Source organism: Gossypium hirsutum, chromosome A03, assembly GCF_007990345.1.
Source record: "Gossypium hirsutum isolate 1008001.06 chromosome A03, Gossypium_hirsutum_v2.1, whole genome shotgun sequence".
In the NCBI taxonomy this organism is placed as follows: Eukaryota; Viridiplantae; Streptophyta; class Magnoliopsida; order Malvales; family Malvaceae; genus Gossypium; species Gossypium hirsutum.
Window position 1 is genome coordinate 22680638 of NC_053426.1, and position 16407 is coordinate 22697044.

A 16407-nucleotide genomic window follows, 5' to 3' on the forward strand; every position below is an offset into this window, starting at 1 on the left:
CCTAGTCAAAAATTTTGTAAAATATTAATTTCAGTGTTTTTGTTATGTGAATTACCTATTGTGAAAGTTGGGTGGTCTAATTTAGTTAATTGGATGCTAAATTATTTAGTTGGGATTTGATTGTATAAAGGAAAATTTTAGAAGTCTTTTTCTTAAAGTGGCCAATTGTTAACATGGCTAAAATGTAGGGCTTGCATGTCAATTAGACCCCTTTTATTTTAGTGGACGGCAATGATGAAAGTAGATGGGTGATAGTGTTAGTTTGCTGATGGTTATTACCATGAGTTATTTTTAGTTATTTTACTTTCCCTTACGAGGGATGGGACGGAAAAAAAAATAGCGAGGGGATTCATTTCTTCTATTTGTCTTCCCTTGTTCTTGCCAGTGCTTTCGAAGGGACGGAGAGACCTCAAAACCGATTGCATGTGGAGATAAATTTTGGTTTTAGCTCGTCTAGGAGCATATTCTTCAAATGGTCTGCTAAATGAGAGGAAGAGGGCTGTAGCAAGAAGATGTAGGAGCATATTAGAAGCTAGGATTAACTGGAAAAAAATTTATGTGAGTTTCTCACATCTTTTTCCTTTTCTTTTTCTTAACTACTCTATTAAAATGTCGAAACTGGTAAGGCTAGTATAAGATGAATGATGAACTGTGTTGCATGCAGATGGTATGTCTGCTGATAAAGTTTTTTTTTTCTTTTCCTTTCTTGTGTGGTTCGACTGGTATGGATGGAAATGAATAAATAGTGATGTATTAATTATGTCTGAAACCTATGAATGGGAGTTTTTAATGCTGCCATTAATGCAGCTGGAAGGTAATAGAAGACTAATTTAATGCTGCAGATGTATGACCGAGTGCCATTTGATGTGCCAAATTAATGATGTTTAATTTAGTTGCAATTTATGGCGTCTAAACCTGATTGTTAAGGGGTTAAAGCAGCCATTTAGGAAGCTGTTGCATGAGAATAAAAGCAAAGTAAATGCTGCAGAATTTATGTCTAAGTGTCAGTTAATGTGATGGTTAAATGGTGTTCAATAGTTGTATAATTATGTTGTTTGGGCTGTTGTTGGACAATTAATTACAACAGGAGAAATGGTTGCAATAATGTTAATTAATGATGTCGGAATTGATGCCAAATTAAGCTGCTGAAGAATGTAATTGGTAATTAATATGTGTTGCATTAATAAGGTAATTGAATGCAAAATAATGTTGTCTAAATGAATGAAAATGTTTGTTTGTTATTTGATGTTTGCACCATTGTCGAATGTGCTTAACATTAAGGCATGATTTAGTTAAATGCAAACTAATGGAAGAATGGAATTTAGCTTTGTCGTACCTGAGTTAAAATGATGGAATTAGTAGGAAATGGGTATGAGCTTGTCAAATTTTTGAAATTAGGACCTTGTGAACTAAATGATATTCGGCAATGGTACTTTTTACTTGAGGAGTTCGGTGTTAATTGTATTAAATAAGGTTGAGGTAGTTGCCGAATGTGTTTATAATTAAGTAAGGTTAATAATAGAGCAATGAGTGGCTAGTAGAATCTAGTTAGTCTTCTTGTTGTATTCGGCCATGAGTTTGTATAATTGGTTTGTAATAGATTAAATTTGTTTATTCAAGCTCAAGAGCTTAGGGAGTCTAATTCGGATAAGAGAAAAAGCTACTTAACCGAATAGTCGATCTGTAATCGTTTGACAACTTCCGAGGTAAGTTTTAAGTGATTAAACGTTGAGTAAATTCAATCATAATAGGACATAATGAGTTGATTTAATAAGATATGATGTGGCCATGATATGTCTTAAACTCAAATGGTAAGTTCATAAGTGTTTGGACTTGGAAATTTAAGAGCAAATTGTAATAATTTGCTTAGGACAGCAGCAGTAACGTGATTTTAGAAAATCACTATAAATTGTTGGTGTGGAATTATAGGCTGAATAAAATATGTAATCAAAGCTTAATTAGTCTAGTTTCTTATAAAAGAGACCGTGTAAGCAAAGCAATTTCCTATAAAGAGATATTTAAAGCTGTGTGAGACAGTGTCAGAATGACTCCGGAATCCCCTGTTCTGTATTTAGAAAATCATTATAATTTGTACAAAAATGGTTATAAGATAAAATTTATATTCTTAGACTCCTTAATGAGTCTAGTGTCAAATGAAATCAAATATAACATATTTTGAATTCTGTACAATGAGAAATTTGATTCGTAGTGAAGAGTGGTCAGATTAGTCAAACAGTGAAACAGGGGAAACTTTAAGAAAAATCTGGTATTGATTGGCCAAACCTAAAATTCTGAAAATTTTATGGATGAAAGATATATGAGTCTATATTCAGGGAAAATTAACGGCAATTGATTTTGAGTTTTGTAGCTCCAGTTATAAATAATTTAGTAACTATTTCTCAGGAAAACAGCTTGTAGTGAATATGTGATTTTGTTGTAAACATTGATGAAACTATTTGAGTTGCTTATAAGCTATTGCTGAAATTGATGTACAAGATAAATAGATATATATATGTGGTAAAGCCGAATGGCTAATGTGAAATATGTATGAGATATGTATATATGGTAAAGCCGAATGGCTAATATGAAATATGTATGAGATATATATATGTGGTATATATGAGATATGTATATGTGGTAAAGCCGAATGGCTAACATGAAATATGTATGAGATATATATATGTGGTAAATCCGAATGGCTAATGTGAAATATGTATGAGATATGTATATTTGGTAAAGCCGGATGGCTAATGTGAAATATGTAGGAGATGTGTGTATATTGTGGCCGAATGACCAAATGTGAAAGGTGTGTATTATTAGATATTTGATGAGGCAAATGAATTACAAATATGACAGTCGATGTGAATGTTGTAACATGTGATTAAGTGTACATGAAACTTGGAAATATATTCCGGGTAAGACCCGATGACTACGTGTGGAGATTATGTCCGGGTAAGACCCGATGACTACGTGTGGAGATTTTGTCTGGGTAAGACCCGATAACTACGTGTGGGGACTATTCGAGCTAAAGGTTTCGCTGAAGATTCGAGTAAAGCAAAAGATTATACGACTTCACAGTAACAATTGGTAGTAAATACGTTCAATGCGTTAAGTTGGTCAGGTATGTATTTTGAGATTATATTTAAGCTTGATTTGGACTAAATCACAAGGTCGTTATGTGATGCATATGTGAGTAAAGCAATAAGACTGTTCTATGATTATTGTGCATTTGGTCAATGTGGAAAGTTAGGTGAAAATATGTAATGTACCTATGTTTATAAGAGATCACTATCAAGTGAGAATTTATCTGCCAATTATATATGATGAGATGTGCATATTCGGTAAAGGGATGGTATGCCCGAAGGAAGAGTGAAATAAAAATACGAACAACTATGTTATAATTTGATTGTTATCTGTTGACACTGCTTAAAACTTACTAAGCATTGTAATGCTTACTCCGTTTACTTTGTTTCCTCTGTTTTATAGATCTCATTTGGAAGCTACAGGCTCGGGGATCGTCAGTAACTAGTCACACTATCACTATCCATTGTTTGGTACTGCTATGTTTTGGATTATCTTATGGCATGTATAGAATAGACTAGTAGTGGGAGGATATTTTGGTTAATGTATATAAGCTATGCGAATATGACATCTTTTGAATGTTTACTTTTATCAGTTTTTTTTTTAATTTTATCCCTGGTTGTGTCTAGCAATTATCCAATTGAATGATCTTTACTTTAAGAAAATGTTCAAAATTTTACTGATCTGGCACGAGATACAAGTCCGGTAATGCCCCTTACCTATTCCGGTGACGGTTACGGGATAGGGGTGTTACATTTAGTGGTATCAGAGCTACGATTTAGTCGATTCTAGGACTAACGTAGCACGCGTGAGTCTATTTATACATGCCATAAAGTGATAAAATGATAGTGTGATGATTTTTGACTATTAAAATGTGTTTGTTGTATTGTAATGAATCTTGATCCCGATCAAGCTGTAGCAAGCTTCTGACTATGAGAATTTTAGATATAACTTCACTTGGACATGCTCGGATTATTAAGTTGATCAGGTACGTATCATGTACTCGTATTTGAATTTTGATTTGGATTGAATTATAAGGGTATAAGTGATGCAATTTTGAAAGAGTGTTATGACTATAAATGTGATCTTTGTATGTGGCTATGTAACTGAAAGTTGAATGGTCGATAAGCATGTTGTGTTTGTATTCAAGTAATGTAAATGATATACTAATGTGCATTGTTATATATGTATATATACATGAGAATTGAGAGTTATATATATATTCGGGCTAAGTCCCGAAGAGCATTCGTGCTAGTGATGTATCCGGGCTAAGTTTCGAAGAGCATTCGTGCTAGTGATGTATCCGGGCTAAGTTTCGAAGAGCATTCGTGCTAGTGATGTATCCGGGCTAAGTTCCAAAGAGCATTCGTGCTAGTGATATATCCGGGCTAAGTTCCGAAGAGCATTCGTGTCGGGCTAAGTTCCGAAGAGCATTCGTGCTAGTGATATATCTGGGCTAAGTTCCGAAGAGCATTCATGCTAGTGATATATCCGGGCTAAACCTCGAAGGCATTCATGCTGGAGTTATGAGGCACTGTGTGTGCAAGTTCTTCAACCGAGCACTATGTGTGCCAGATCAGTAGTTGAGGCACTATGTGTGCGAGTTCTTTAATCGAGTGCTATGTGTGCGAAATCAGTCAGTGGGCACTGTGTATGCGAAGTGTGTTTCATGTATGACCTCGTGTGAGACGATGGCATTGATTTGTAATAGTAAGTAAGACCTAAAGAGAAAATTCGTTAAACGGACTAAACACTGGTGAACTAATTAGAGTCGGAGATTATACAACATTGTGCTAAATTGGTAATGAAATAAGTTTGAGACATTAAATTGACAAGGTACGTGATATATATACATTATAAATACGAGATTCTCGGTATATGCAGTTATATGTGCTATTGTGAATAAACACTATTTTGTTAATCATGTTCAAGAAATTATTTTGACTAAGTTTCGACATTTGAAAGTTGGTAAGAATTTCTGATGAATGGTGATAATTTTGGATATTTGAGTTATTCAGGCCTTGTGCCTAGTAGGTTTGGGAGCGGTGAAGTGTATACTAGGCTAATTAGTTGATGGCGGTCGAGTTTATTTAGACTTTGGGTTAAGTAGGCTAGAACCTGTGTGTGGGGTTCGAGCCTATACCTAGTAGGTTCAGACCGATGAGTAAATTGTGTTATACCTATGTGTGTTATTACCGAAATGAAAGGTAAGTGAGTAAGTGTCAATTTTGTGGATCTCTGTGATTTATTATGATCAAACTAAGAAAGTTTTGTTAGTTAAAGCACTGAAGCGTAAGTTTGGAGTTGAGGAAACTAGGTGGGATCTAGAGAACTCAACGAGAGAAAGTTACCCTATCCTATTTGTCGGTAAGATTTTCGGGGACGAAAATCCCTAAAGGGAGGGAGAGTTGTGACAGTCCTAAATTGACCCTAGTCGGGAAGTGGTTTCGGGACCATAAAACCTAGTCAAAAATTTTGTAAAATATTAATTTCAGTGTTTTTGTTATGTGAATTACCTATTGTGAAAGTTGGGTGGTCTAATTTAGTTAATTGGATGCTAAATTATTTAGTTGGGATTTGATTGTATAAAGGAAAATTTTAGAAGTCTTTTTCTTAAAGTGGCCAATTGTTAACATGGCTAAAATGTGGGGCTTGCATGTCAATTAGACCCCTTTTATTTTAGTGGACGACAATGATGAAAGTAGGTGGGTGATAGTGTTTGTTTGTTGATGGCTATTACCATGAGTTATTTTTAGTTATTTTACTTTCCCTTACGAGGAATGGGACGGAAAAAAAAATAGCGAGGGGATTCATTTCTTCTATTTGTCTTCCCTTGTTCTTGCTAGTGCTTTCGAAGGGAGGGAGAGACCTCAAAACCGATTGCATGTGAAGATTAATTTTGGTTTTAGCTCGTCTAGGAGCATATTCTTCAAATGATCTGCTAAATGAGAGGAAGAGGGCTGTAGCAAGAAGATGTAGGAGCATATTAGAAGCTAGGATTAACTGGAAAAAAATTTATGTGAGTTTCTCACGTCTTTTTCCTTTTCTTTTTCTTAACTGCTCTATTAAAATGTCGAAACTGGTAAGGCTAGTATAAGATGAATGATGAACTGTGTTGCATGCAGATGGTATGTCTGCTGATAAAGTTTTTTTTTTCTTTTCCTTTCTTGTGTGGTTCGACTGGCATGGATGGTAATGAATAAATAGTGATGTATTAATTATGTCTGAAACCTATGAATGGGAGTTTTTAATGCTGCCATTAATGCAGCTGGAAGGTAATAGAAGACTAATTTAATGCTGCAAGTGCCATTTGATGTGCCAAATTAATGATGTTTATTTAGTTGCAATTTATGGTGTCTAAACCTGATTGTTAAGGGGTTAAAGCAGCCATTTAGGAAGCTGTTGGATGAGAACAAAAGCAAAGTAAATGCTGCAGAATTTATGTCTAAGTGTCAGTTAATGTGATGGTTAAATGGTGTTCAATAGTTGTATAATTATGTTGTTTGGGCTGTTGTTGGACAATTAATTACAACAGGAGAAATGGTTGCAATAATGTTAATTAATGATGTCGGAATTGATGCCAAATTAAGCTGCTGAAGAATGTAATTGATAATTAATATGTGCTGCATTAATAAGGTAATTGAATGAAAAATAATGTTGTCTAAATGAATGAAAATGTTTGTTTGTTATTTGATGTTTGCACCATTGTCGAATGTGCTTAACATTAAGGCATGATTTAGTTAAATGCAAACTAATGGAAGAATGGAATTTAGCTTTGCCGTACCTGAGTTAAAATGATGGAATTAGTAGGAAATAGGTATGAGCTTGTCAAATTTTTGAAATTAGGACCTTGTGAACTAAATGATATTCGGCAATGGTACTTTTTACTTGAGGAGTTCGTTGTTAATTGTATTAAATAAGGTTGAGGTAGTTGCCGAATGTGTTTATAATTAAGTAAGGTTAATAATAGAGCAATGAGTGGCTAGTAGAATCTAGTTAGTCTTCTTGTTGTATTCGGCCATGAGTTTGTATAATTGGTTTGTAATAGATTAAATTTGTTTATTCAAGCTCAAGAGCTTAGGGAGTCTAATTCGGATAAGAGAAAAAGCTACCTAACCGAATAGTCGATCTGTAATCGTTTGACAACTTCCGAGGTAAGTTTTAAGTGATTAAACGTTGAGTAAATTCAATCATAATAGGACATAATGAGTTGATTTAATAAGATATGATGTGGCCATGATATGTCTTAAACTCAAATGGTAAGTTCATAAGTGTTTGGACTTGGAAATTTAAGAGCAAATTGTAATAATTTGCTTAGGACAGCAGCAGTAACGTGATTTTAGAAAATCACTATAAATTGTTGGTGTGGAATTATAGGCTGAATAAAATATGTAATCAAAGCTTAATTAGTCTAGTTTCTTATAAAAGAGACCGTGTAAGCAAAGCAATTTCTTATAAAGAGATATTTAAAGTTGTGTGAGACAGTGTCAGAATGACTCCGGAATCCCCTGTTCTGTATTTAGAAAATCATTATAATTTGTACAAAAATGGTTATAAGATAAAAATTTATATTCTTAGACTCCTTAATGAGTCTAGTGTCAAATGAAATCAAATATAACATATTTTGAATTCTGTACAATGAGAAATTTAATTCGTAGTGAAGAGTGGTCAGATTAGTCAAACAGTGAAACAGGGGAAACTTTAAGAAAAATCTGGTATTGATTGGCCAAACCTAAAATTCTGAAAATTTTATGGATGGAAGATATATGAGTCTATATTCAGGGAAAATTAACGGCAATTGATTTTGAGTTTTGTAGCTCCAGTTATAAATAATTTAGTAACTATTTCTCAGGAAAATAGCTTGTAGTGAATATGTGATTTTGTTGTAAACATTGATGAAACTATTTGAGTTGCTTATAAGCTATTGCTGAAATTGATGTACAAGATAAATAGATATATATATGTGGTAAAGCCGAATGGCTAATGTGAAATATGTATGAGATATGTATATATGGTAAAGCCGAATGGCTAATATGAAATATGTATGAGATATATATATGTGGTATATATGAGATATGTATATGTGGTAAAGCCGAATGGCTAACATGAAATATGTATGAGATATATATATGTGGTAAATCCGAATGGCTAATGTGAAATATGTATGAGATATGTATATTTGGTAAAGCCGGATGGCTAATGTGAAATATGTAGGAGATGTGTGTATATTGTGGCCGAATGACCAAATGTGAAAGGTGTGTATTATTAGATATTTGATGAGGCAAATGAATTACAAATATGACAGTCGATGTGAATGTTGTAACATGTGATTAAATGTACATGAAACTTGGAAATATATTCCGGGTAAGACCCGATGACTACGTGTGGAGATTATGTCCGGGTAAGACCCGATGACTACGTGTGGAGATTTTGTCCGGGTAAGACCCGATAACTACATGTGGGGACTATTCGAGCTAAAGGTTTCGCTGAAGATTCGAGTAAAGCAAAAGATTATACGACTTCACAGTAACAATTGGTAATAAATACGTTCAATGCGTTAAGTTGGTCAGGTTTGTATTTTGAGATTATATTTAAGCTTGATTTGGACTAAATCACAAGGTCGTTATGTGATGCATATGTGAGTAAAGCAATAAGACTGTTCTATGATTATTGTGCATTTGGTCAATGTGGAAAGTTAGGTGAAAATATGTAATGTACCTATGTTTATAAGAGATCACTATCAAGTGAGAATTTATCTGCCAATTATATATGATGAGATGTGCATATTCGGTAAAGGGATGGTATGCTCGAAGGAAGAGTGAAATAAAAATACGAACAACTATGTTATAATTTGATTGTTATCTGTTGACACTGCTTAAAACTTACTAAGCATTGTAATGCTTACTCCGTTTACTTTGTTTCCTCTGTTTTATAGATCTCATTTGGAAGCTACAGGCTCGGGGATCGTCAGCAACTAGTCACACTATCACTATTCATTGTTTGGTACTGCTATGTTTTGGATTATCTTATGGCATGTATATAATAGACTAGTAGTGGGAGGATATTTTGGTTAATGTATATAAGCTATGCGAATATGACATCTTTTGAATGTTTACTTTTATTAGTTTTTTTTTTAATTTTATCCCTGGTTGTGTCTAGCAATTATCCAATTGAATGATCTTTACTTCAAGAAAATGTTCAAAATTTTACTAATCTGGCACGAGATACAAGTCCGGTAATGCCCTTACCTATTCCGGTGACGGTTACGGGATAGGGGTGTTACATTTAAACTTTAAACTATATACATTTAAGGATAAATAAAAAATATTAATTAAATTAAATTTTCCATTAAAATGTAAACTTCAAAACTAAATATAAAAATTAATGAATTTAAATTTAATACATAAATATTGATTCAATATGTAATTTAATACATAAAAAAAACACACACAGAGACACACAAAGTATTAGAATTTCTAAAACATAATTCATCCTGGTGAGAAAATAATGCCAAATCATCATATCTCATTAATCAAAGGAAAAAGATCAGAAAAAAAGAGGAAACAATATACAACAGAGGGCTGGTTCAAGCTTTAGATGAAGCCAAAGTATTGCAATGCCTGCATATATAACCTAGTGAAATACTTTGATCTTGATCTTGGTTAAGACTTGTTCCAGCAATAAAGAAAATTGTTAAACGGAATCTCGGTCACCTGATTAAGCAAAACAAGGAAATTAGCTATACCATTTACTGTAACAAAAGTGAAATCAGTAAAAGGTAAACCCATAATAAAAAAACTGATGCTAGGCTAATCGTAAATGCTAATGTCGCTGTAAATAAGTGACAGGCATAAGTCCAGTTTCATGTTGATGGACTTGTAAAGGCCTCAAAAAGAAAATAATAGCATATATGAAAAAGACAAAAAGGGTCAAATGAAGGTTAAAGGAGATGTCATGACAAACCTCACGTGTTTAATGTCTATCTCCTTTCTCGATTTCATGCGACTCATAACATGTTTCACTTTTTTATTAAGCTCACAAATATCACAGGTTTTTAGTTATCATAATCTTAATTTCTATGTCCAATAGCATTGATAAAGTAATTATTTTTCATTCAAACAAATTTGGTATTATCTTTAGTCACTTTGAAATGTCTAATCGATGAAGATGAGCAAAAAATGCCATAGTTGCTAAAAAACAAGCTTATGCCAAAGTTTGAACTCTATACCTCTAGCATATAAGGTATCTTGAACCCAAAGTATTGAAAATGTTGATCAAAAGGAAGAGGAGATAAATTTGACGATGAAACTCTAATGGAAATACGTTAAACTTTTGGAAGAAAAAAGCAAAAGATGTTTAAGGGACTCATGTCAAAATCAAACTGGTAATGGATAAACTCGGGACTCATCAAGATAAAAAAATAAAAAAGAACCTACCTCGTGCTATTGCATCCTCTTTCCTTCTCAACTCCTGCAAAATATAAAGTTAACATTCAGTTACTACAAGGACAAATTAATCTAAGAGCAAAATGAATAGCAAAATCACCTTACATATGTTTCTTGCTTTTAGATCATATATATTTTAATCATATATAAGATAAAAACATCAAAAAAAGTCTATGATTTTAATCATTTTGTGACCAAAGAATGGATGTTTGGTAGAAAATATATAAGAAAATGCATTGAGAATCAGACAAATGTACTTCAAAGTTAACATCTAAAATTAACATAACATAAAAAAAAATTAACTTTTATGAATGATATAACAGCATAAAAAATATCTTCTATCATATAAAAAACCTCAATTATTGATGGTTTTTTTACTTATTAGTTTTAATTAATCATGAGGTCTCAAAACATGAAAAAGTGATTAATCAAAAGTAGACCATGGGAACACACATCTGAGGAAAAATATTGGACAGGAAAAAAAGGAGAATTACAATGAAAATCATCTCAAACCCTTTTATTTTTCTCTTTCCTGGAAGTAAAGTGCTTGAAATTACAAAGACAAACTGCATAAAAATTCCATTACAACATGATTCCAGGAACATCTTGTATCAGAAATCATTTAGTTGCTCTTTATAAAATGTTAAATTCAGTATGAAATACAAGTTAATTAGGTTGAAGAAACGACCACACCAAGTCAATACAGTACCAAAATAAAAAGATGTAATTAAGGTAGTTCCTTATCTTAAACTTTAAGTCACGTTAGTGCAAATGCTAGATAAGACTTTTTATATCATCTTCCATTTCCGAACATAAATATAAAGCAAGTAAATCCAAAAACTCTAGTTGTTTGAGAACCCCATATGGAACCTATAAAGTAACCCACTTTGGTTCAGTTGTTATCGAAACCCCTTTTGTCCCTCCAGACATCTAAAAGCGAGTAAAGCTTGTTTACTATCTTTTGGACCAATTAAAGAGGCGCATGTGTGACCAATATAAATAATCTGAAAAGTGGACCGGATTAATCTAAAATTTAGACCAATAAATGAATCCTACAAAAGTGGACAATATTGATTTGAACTTTCTTTAGACAGCACTGTCCTGCAGCATTAACAATGGACTGGCTATTCTATTGCTCTCACTAATCAGAGGAATTTACTACAATTCTTAAAATACATACTTACATATACAATTCTCACTATGTTATCCATCAGATTTGGACCAAAATTAAGTCAACTTACATTACACAAGAAGGGAATATTATTAAATATCTCTTACAAGCATTGAATTAATACCTGCAATTTGGGACGGAGGGCTTGAATTAATACCTAAAATAGACATGAGAAAAAAGAGTAAATCACCTCAACTGAAGAACTCCAAAAAAATAATTTTAATCCAGTACATAGCTATGATCTTTAATCAATCAACATTCCATAGTGAAGATAAGAACAAGACCTCCTGTTGAGATGACGGCATGGATTTTCCAAATTCCTGTGCAACAGTTCCGTCTACTAGTTCTTGATCTTTGGCGACCTCCATGCCTGACATCAGTTCCTTGCAACCGCCCAATTGACAGTAGCCCAGATATGAAACAAGTAATTTGCATTAAACTTTAGTAATGCCAAATTTTAGCAGATCACAAGCACCAGAAAAGGAATTTCATTTATTACCATCAAACAAATAAGATCAGCAATGTAGAATAAAAATATAAAATCAAAGGAGAAAAAAAATCAGCCAAAACGCCATGATGAAAGTTCTACAGAATACCCATATTTACTCAATACTGATCATTAGCTTAATCAAAACAGCAGCAGGCATTAGTGAACTCGTTAGTGGAACTCACAACACATTCATAAGCAAAGAACGCCACAACAAAATCAAATTCAAGGGGGGGAATAGCAATTTTTGAGCATATTACCAACTTTCCAGCCTTAAAAATATTTCTTGATGCATATGTGTTTTACATCAAAACCAATTATATATTTGCAGCAACAATGAAAACCCCACAAGTCATTTACATTACAATTTATAACATGCCCAAAATATAGAATAAGCATAAATTGAAATCCCCATATATACTCAGTTTCAAAAAAAAAATCCCATAACCACTAAATTAATTTCTCAAAAAAGAGAAAAGATCCATACTTTAGCTAAAAAAAAATTGAAATTAAAAACCTAAGCAGATCCATACCTAACTGCAGTGGCAGTCAAACCGAAATTTATTTTTCCAACTAATTAAAAAAAGCCTACGAGAACAAAACCTTAGGTGCTAGTAATTCTTTAACAAATCAATAAGCAAATCAATCGATCATAAATTAAAAGATGAGGAAAAGGAAAAGGGGAAATGGGAAAGATCGGGTACCTGAATCTGAACAGATCAATATTCCATTATGACCCAAGTTGTAATAATAAGAGAAGAAAGAAAAAGACCAGACATGAAAAAGCAAATTCAATTTTCTAGTGAGAAACTCACCCTCAAACTGAAACTGAAAGGGTGTTCTTTTTTCTTAAACGAGGAAGACCTTGCAACAGAAGGAGCTGAATACCTTTCTACGACTTTCGTTTCCCTTGTAGGCCTATCACTTCTAGGTGTCATTGGCTCTTTCTTCTCAGCCGAATCTCGACCAGATTTCCTAGAACTCCCTTTTCTACTACTACCTTTGAAGAAATGAAAAGGAAAAAGAAGTGTGAATGGGGTAGGTGTATTGACTTGGTGTTGCTTGAAATGGGAAATTTGGGGGCAAATTTTGAGAGTTATTTGGGGGATTTAGGGCGCGACGGAGATGAGAAGAAGAGGGAGTAATGAGCGGGTAACAAAATATTGGGGATTCTGATTTTCCTTTTTTTGTGGTGTTTTCACTAAAAACGCCATTATAATTCAATTTTTTAAGCTCAATTTTTTGTGGCATTTTACCTAAAAATGCCACTATTGTTTAATTTTAAATTTTTTATATTTGTAACATATTTTTTCTATTTTTTCTTTCAAAATTTTTGTGCTGAGATTATCATTTTTTAGAATTTTTTTTAATTTTGAATATTAAATTTTTTAACTGAAATATAGACTAAAATATTAAATATTAAATATTAAATTTTTAAGTTTTTTATTTTTTATTTTTTATTTTTAAATTTTAATTTTTTTGAAGATTTTTATAATTTTTAAATTAACATATAAAATACAAAAAGAAACTTTAAGAGAAATAAAATGGAATCGATGAATTAAAAAAAATACAAAATGACATAGCAATACAAGCATTATTCTTTTAAGTATAGTCCGCATTAGTTGTTTAGATTTTTATATAATGGCATACTGGTTATTACATCAAATTTTATTAATTTTGTTACATAAAAATTCAATGAGTGTGTCATATTCTAGTGTGATTATTTTACTTTACGAATTCAAAACATCCATTGTTTCGAATCGAGTTTTAAATAAAATTAATTGTAATTTTATAATTTATATCAATTTGAGTGCAATAATTGTTTGTCTATAAAAATTAAATATTAAAAATATTTTTAGTTGAATCATATAAATGGAAAGAAAAATTTATAATTATAGTTATTTTTTTATTAAGTTGGTGTTATGGGTTAATCAAGTATATTAATTCAGTTGTGAAATTATTAATTTGCACGTATAAATTAAGTTATAAGAATGTATTTTTATATTTATATATATAATAAAAATTTGAAACACAATTAACTTTATGATTATAACCAAAATAACAATTAATTTTTATATAAACTTTTAATAAATATACGAGTTAAATAATATCTTTTCGCATAGGAGTGTTAAATCTTAAAAAAGAAAAAGTAATTCTCTTAACATTCTTTAACAAATTGAATACTAAACCACTTAATCTGTAAAAGCTAAAATATGAGATAAGTATTTGTACTTTTCGTAAAATTAAAATTTAGTCATTATATTTCTATTCTTAAGAATTTAATTCCTCTATATTTCAATTTTCTGAATTTAAGTTTAATTGTTAAAATTACTTTTTTATTATTAAATTCGTTAGGGATTTAGGATGTCAATTTGAGAATGGGTGATAATACTTTAGGGATTTAGGATGAGGAAGAAGGGGGAAATAGAACTGGGGAAAAACGGGGAAAATATTAGGTGTATCAGGTGTGGGTAAAAAATAAGACAGCTAAACGACGAAGTTTTGAACAAAATAACTTAACATTAGCAACGTTTATAACCTAGCGCCAGTAAAAATGCACCTATTGCAGCATTTAGGGTTTTAGGGGTTATAGTTTAGTGTTTAGGGCTTGTTAGAGTTTAGCGGTTTACTATTTTAAGGGTTATAGGTTAGTGTTTTATGGTTTTTTTAGGGTTTAGAATTTTAGGACTATATGACTTTTAGCGACATTTTACCAAAAGCGCAGTTAATGCTCTCGTCTTTAGCGGCGTTTTACCAAAAGTGCCGCTAATGCTCTGGTCTTTTAGCGGCGTTTTATCAAAAGCGCCGCTAATGCTCTGGTCTTTAGCGGAATTTTACCAAAAGCGCCACTAATGCTCTGTTTTTAGCGGCGTTTTAACAAAAAACGCCGCAATTACTCTGCTTTTAGTGGCGTTTTTGTTAAAATGCCGCTATTGCTCTGTGTTTTACAATTTTTGCGGCTTTTTTGAAAAAACGCCGCTAAAAACGCTGCTAAAGCCTTATTTTCTTGTAGTGAATAAATTATGTAATTAAAGCTTAATGAGTCTAGTTTCAAATGAAATAAATGAGAACATATTTTGAATTCTGTACAATGAGAAATTTGATTCGTAATGAAGAGTGGTCAAATTAGTCAAATAGTGAAATAGGCGAAACTTTGAGAAAAATCTGGTATTGATTGGATAAACCAAAAATTCTGAAAATTTTATGGATAGAAGATATACGAGTCTATTTTTAGGGAAAATTAACGGTACTTGATTTGGAGTTTCGTAGCTCCAGTTATAAATGATTTAGTGACTGTTGCTCAGGAAGACAGCTTGCAGTGAAATTTTGATTATGTGGTAAACATTGACAAAAAAATTGTTAATGAGTTGCTTATTGATTTCTTATAAGCTTACTATGATCTGTAGGTGTGGTTGGCCGAATATTATAAGGGGTTAATACATAGTTTGTATTTGAATAGTTAGATTAACGTGTTAGTAATCCAATTGTAGGCGGTTCGTGTGTGGATCTCGTCAGCATATCGTCGCAAACAGGTGTGTAACTGACACCCTCTCATAGACTAGATTGGCAAAAGTCAAAAAGCCGAAATGCCGAAAAGTCGGTATTTTGGGAATTTGCGAGTGTGTGAATGCTCGTAAGATAGTTGGGTTTGTATATTTGGTAATCTAAAGTAATAAACTGCAGTACGTGCGATTTCATACATTTTGATAATTTGGGCTTAATGGGCCAAAGATTGGGTTCATGGGCCAACGGGCCCAATTCGGTAAGTATGCGCGGTAAGTGTTCTGATAGTATGTAAATAGTTAGGATATGCATGAAAACCCTAAAAGCAGCTAAATTACTATAATACCCCTATGTATGGAAAATTACTGTTATACCCCTAGGTGCAAAATTACTGTTATACCTCTAGGGTTAATTTTGACTGAAAAGCATGACGATCTGATTCTGTATGATGTATGCCATGATTATATATCTGTTGCATGGGGACATGGGTTATATTATGGAGGAAGCGTCCTGGTGGCTATGCCAGAATTATCTGATCTAGTGGCTTTGCCACATATATCTGTTTTGGTGGCTCTACCACAATATCTGTATTTGGTGACATCGTCACAATATCTGGCAGCCTCGCTGTGATTTCTGTGGTGTGTAGCGGTTGGGTGGGTCGAGTAGTCTCCCCACATGGTGTAAGGCTAGTACGGGGGTGTTATGGATGAATCTGGGTT

The 16407-nt window shown here is 32.6% G+C and overlaps 1 protein-coding gene across 1 annotated transcript; it reads right to left on the reverse strand.

Moving 5' to 3' along the window:
- Positions 1-9466: 9466 nt before the first annotated feature.
- LOC107887338 (uncharacterized) lies at positions 9467-13399 on the reverse strand. The gene is made up of 5 exons (XM_016811533.2): positions 13000-13399; positions 11982-12080; positions 11822-11854; positions 10518-10551; positions 9467-9794 (listed from the first exon to the last, which is right to left on the reverse strand). The coding sequence occupies exons 1-5, from the start codon at positions 13120-13122 to the stop codon at positions 9775-9777; spliced, it is 309 nt and encodes a 102-aa protein (XP_016667022.1). The 5' UTR covers positions 13123-13399; the 3' UTR covers positions 9467-9774.
- Positions 13400-16407: the final 3008 nt, after the last annotated feature.